The sequence below is a fragment of the Ruditapes philippinarum genome, unplaced genomic scaffold, assembly GCF_026571515.1.
Source record: "Ruditapes philippinarum isolate M1 unplaced genomic scaffold, ASM2657151v2 ctg7301_1_1_1_1, whole genome shotgun sequence".
Taxonomy (NCBI): domain Eukaryota; kingdom Metazoa; phylum Mollusca; class Bivalvia; order Venerida; family Veneridae; genus Ruditapes; species Ruditapes philippinarum.
The window spans coordinates 44,962-47,274 of record NW_026855557.1 but is presented as its reverse complement, the minus strand read 5'-3'; the positions used below and the strand labels follow the sequence as shown (position 1 = coordinate 47,274).

Here is a 2,313-nt window from a genome sequence, read left to right as displayed (position 1 = left end):
GTTTTAATAGGGGGCTTTTGGTTGCTGCATGTTTCGACATTTTTTTTAACACGCGATAACCGAAATAGGGGGTTGTGGTTCTTTTCGCTTAACCGTAAATAAATAAGGCGTCTTGCCATTGGAACTTTCTACGTCTATTTTTTTTTGTCTACATTTTCCATAAGACGATCTAATTTATATCGATATATTTTTTTTTTCGATAAAATGTTAATATTTTCTCAACATCAGTCCATGCAACTTGACATATCTTATGTTGATATAACTGCAAAGGTGAATGAATTTCTATTTGTCTATTCGAACATGACTGTGTTAATTTTCAATATCACTTACTGATCAATACGCATTCTCTTCTTGTCACTGACCTATGGCTGTTTTACAATTACTGGTAAGAACATATTTTATACTATCTAAAGCTTGCACGTTTGTTCTTTTAATTGTTTACCAATCGATTAGTGCATCTTTCAATTTAATTCTATGAAAAGTAAATTAACGAAGTCGAAAATTCTGATGGGTAAAAAAAAATCTGACTTGTTGTGTTTCCCTTTATTATGCATAGGAAAATTTATTATTAGATATTTATACTCTTTTTCACAATTCATATAATTTCAGGTAGACATTTGGTTATTTTTATTCTTAAATCAAGATGTGGGAGCAGTATTTCCTGGATTTAAAGTAAACAAATTAAGATATGCTCTCGTGACCTATTACTTCCGGCTAGGATATACCTGGAAAGAGATATGTGGATTCATTTGCTGTGCACACAACATTATGATAACTCTTCGACAGATCCGTCGGATCGTTCAACGCTTAGGACTAAGAAGATACGGTTTGTACTCTCCTTTACCGAGGGCTATAAACGAAGTAAGGCAACTTTGCCACTGTGGTTTCTCAAATTCGGGCTACCGTACAATCTGGAGAGTATTACAGTCATCAGGTAAAGTTGCTGCAACTCAAGACACAGTGAGACAAATAGTCAAGGTGATGGACCCAGCTGGTGTCAACTTACGGTTAAGGCGTCGGTTACGCAGACGAATATATGTCAATGGTGGTCCTAACTTTATTATTCACATTGACGGATACGATAAGCTTAAACCTTTTGGGATATCAATACATGGGGCTACTGATGGTTACTCAAGAAATGTGCTGTGGCTGAGAGCAGCATACACAAATAACGATCTAAAGATTATTGCAAGATATTACATTGAATACATTAAAACAATAAATCAACTGCAGATGGTTGTTCGTGCGGATTACGGCACAGAAAATTCGGTCGTTCGAGATCTATAAATGACGATTGTTCGTCTGGAAGAAAAAGCTTCTTATATGGGCGATCAACTTCAAACCAGCGTATTGAAAAGTTTTGGGGTGTATTGAAAGACAATTTTACAACCTTTTGTAAAAACTTTTTTTAAGGTCTTCGCGATTCTGGCTACTTGCATGATGGTGCCCCCGTCCATATTGAATGTGTCAGGTTTTGCTTTCTTTCTTTAATCCAGCAAGATCTTGATAACGTAGATGAAATGTGGAATCACCACCGAATTCGAAGACAAGTTGAGATTGAAAGCCCAACAGGCGTTTCCCCCGATATGATGTACTATAAGCCACAAGTATTCAATGGTGTGAACAGTGCATGTCCACCTCTGTGTGAACTCAATGATATAGATGTCCTTTCTCAAGGGTACTCTTCATTGACACAAAGGGTAAGCTGTAGGGGTATGTTTGTACAGCTCCTAGAAGAAGTAACTGCATGGTCGGGACAGAGATCAACTTCAATAGCCAAGCACACTTGAAATCGCTACGGCTCTGTTTAAAGAACTACGGAATACCTTGACAATTTGTAAAATAATGTTGTTTAATAATGTTTTATTGAAACGCATTTAAACAAAAGCCATTTTTATGTTTTTAAGTTACATAATGCAATAACAGTTGCGGAATTAAAACATTCATACTTCTACTAATCAATCTTTATTTATTTATTTTTATTGTGAAAGTAACTATACTTTTGAAATAAAATTTGCGATTTCCGTGTTATATGTATTGTTTTGTTCCATTTCTATCATATAGATAAACTGGTATAAATCTTTGTAGACCCAACTTGTAATTAATTCATTCAAATGGTCGTGAATTTCCTAATATATGCTGCCACAAAAGACAAAACGGTTTCCCTGAATTGAGAGTTCAATATTCAATTCATGAAGTTGAAATTGTGAATTAGTGAATCTTAAATCATGAAGTTCAAGTGAATGTTAAATCGTGAAATTATGAAGTTGAAATCGTAAAATCGTGAATTTCGTATGTTGAAAACATGAATTC

General features: G+C 34.8%; 1 protein-coding gene across 1 annotated transcript; it reads left to right on the top strand.

Annotated features, from left to right (window-relative positions):
- The first annotated feature begins 212 nt into the window (after positions 1-212).
- Positions 213-2,033, top strand: LOC132743693 (uncharacterized). The gene is made up of 2 exons (XM_060732249.1): positions 213-385; positions 610-2,033. Exons 1-2 carry the CDS (start codon positions 365-367, stop codon positions 1,285-1,287), a joined length of 699 nt encoding a protein of 232 aa, XP_060588232.1. The 5' UTR covers positions 213-364; the 3' UTR covers positions 1,288-2,033.
- The last annotated feature ends 280 nt before the right edge of the window (positions 2,034-2,313 follow it).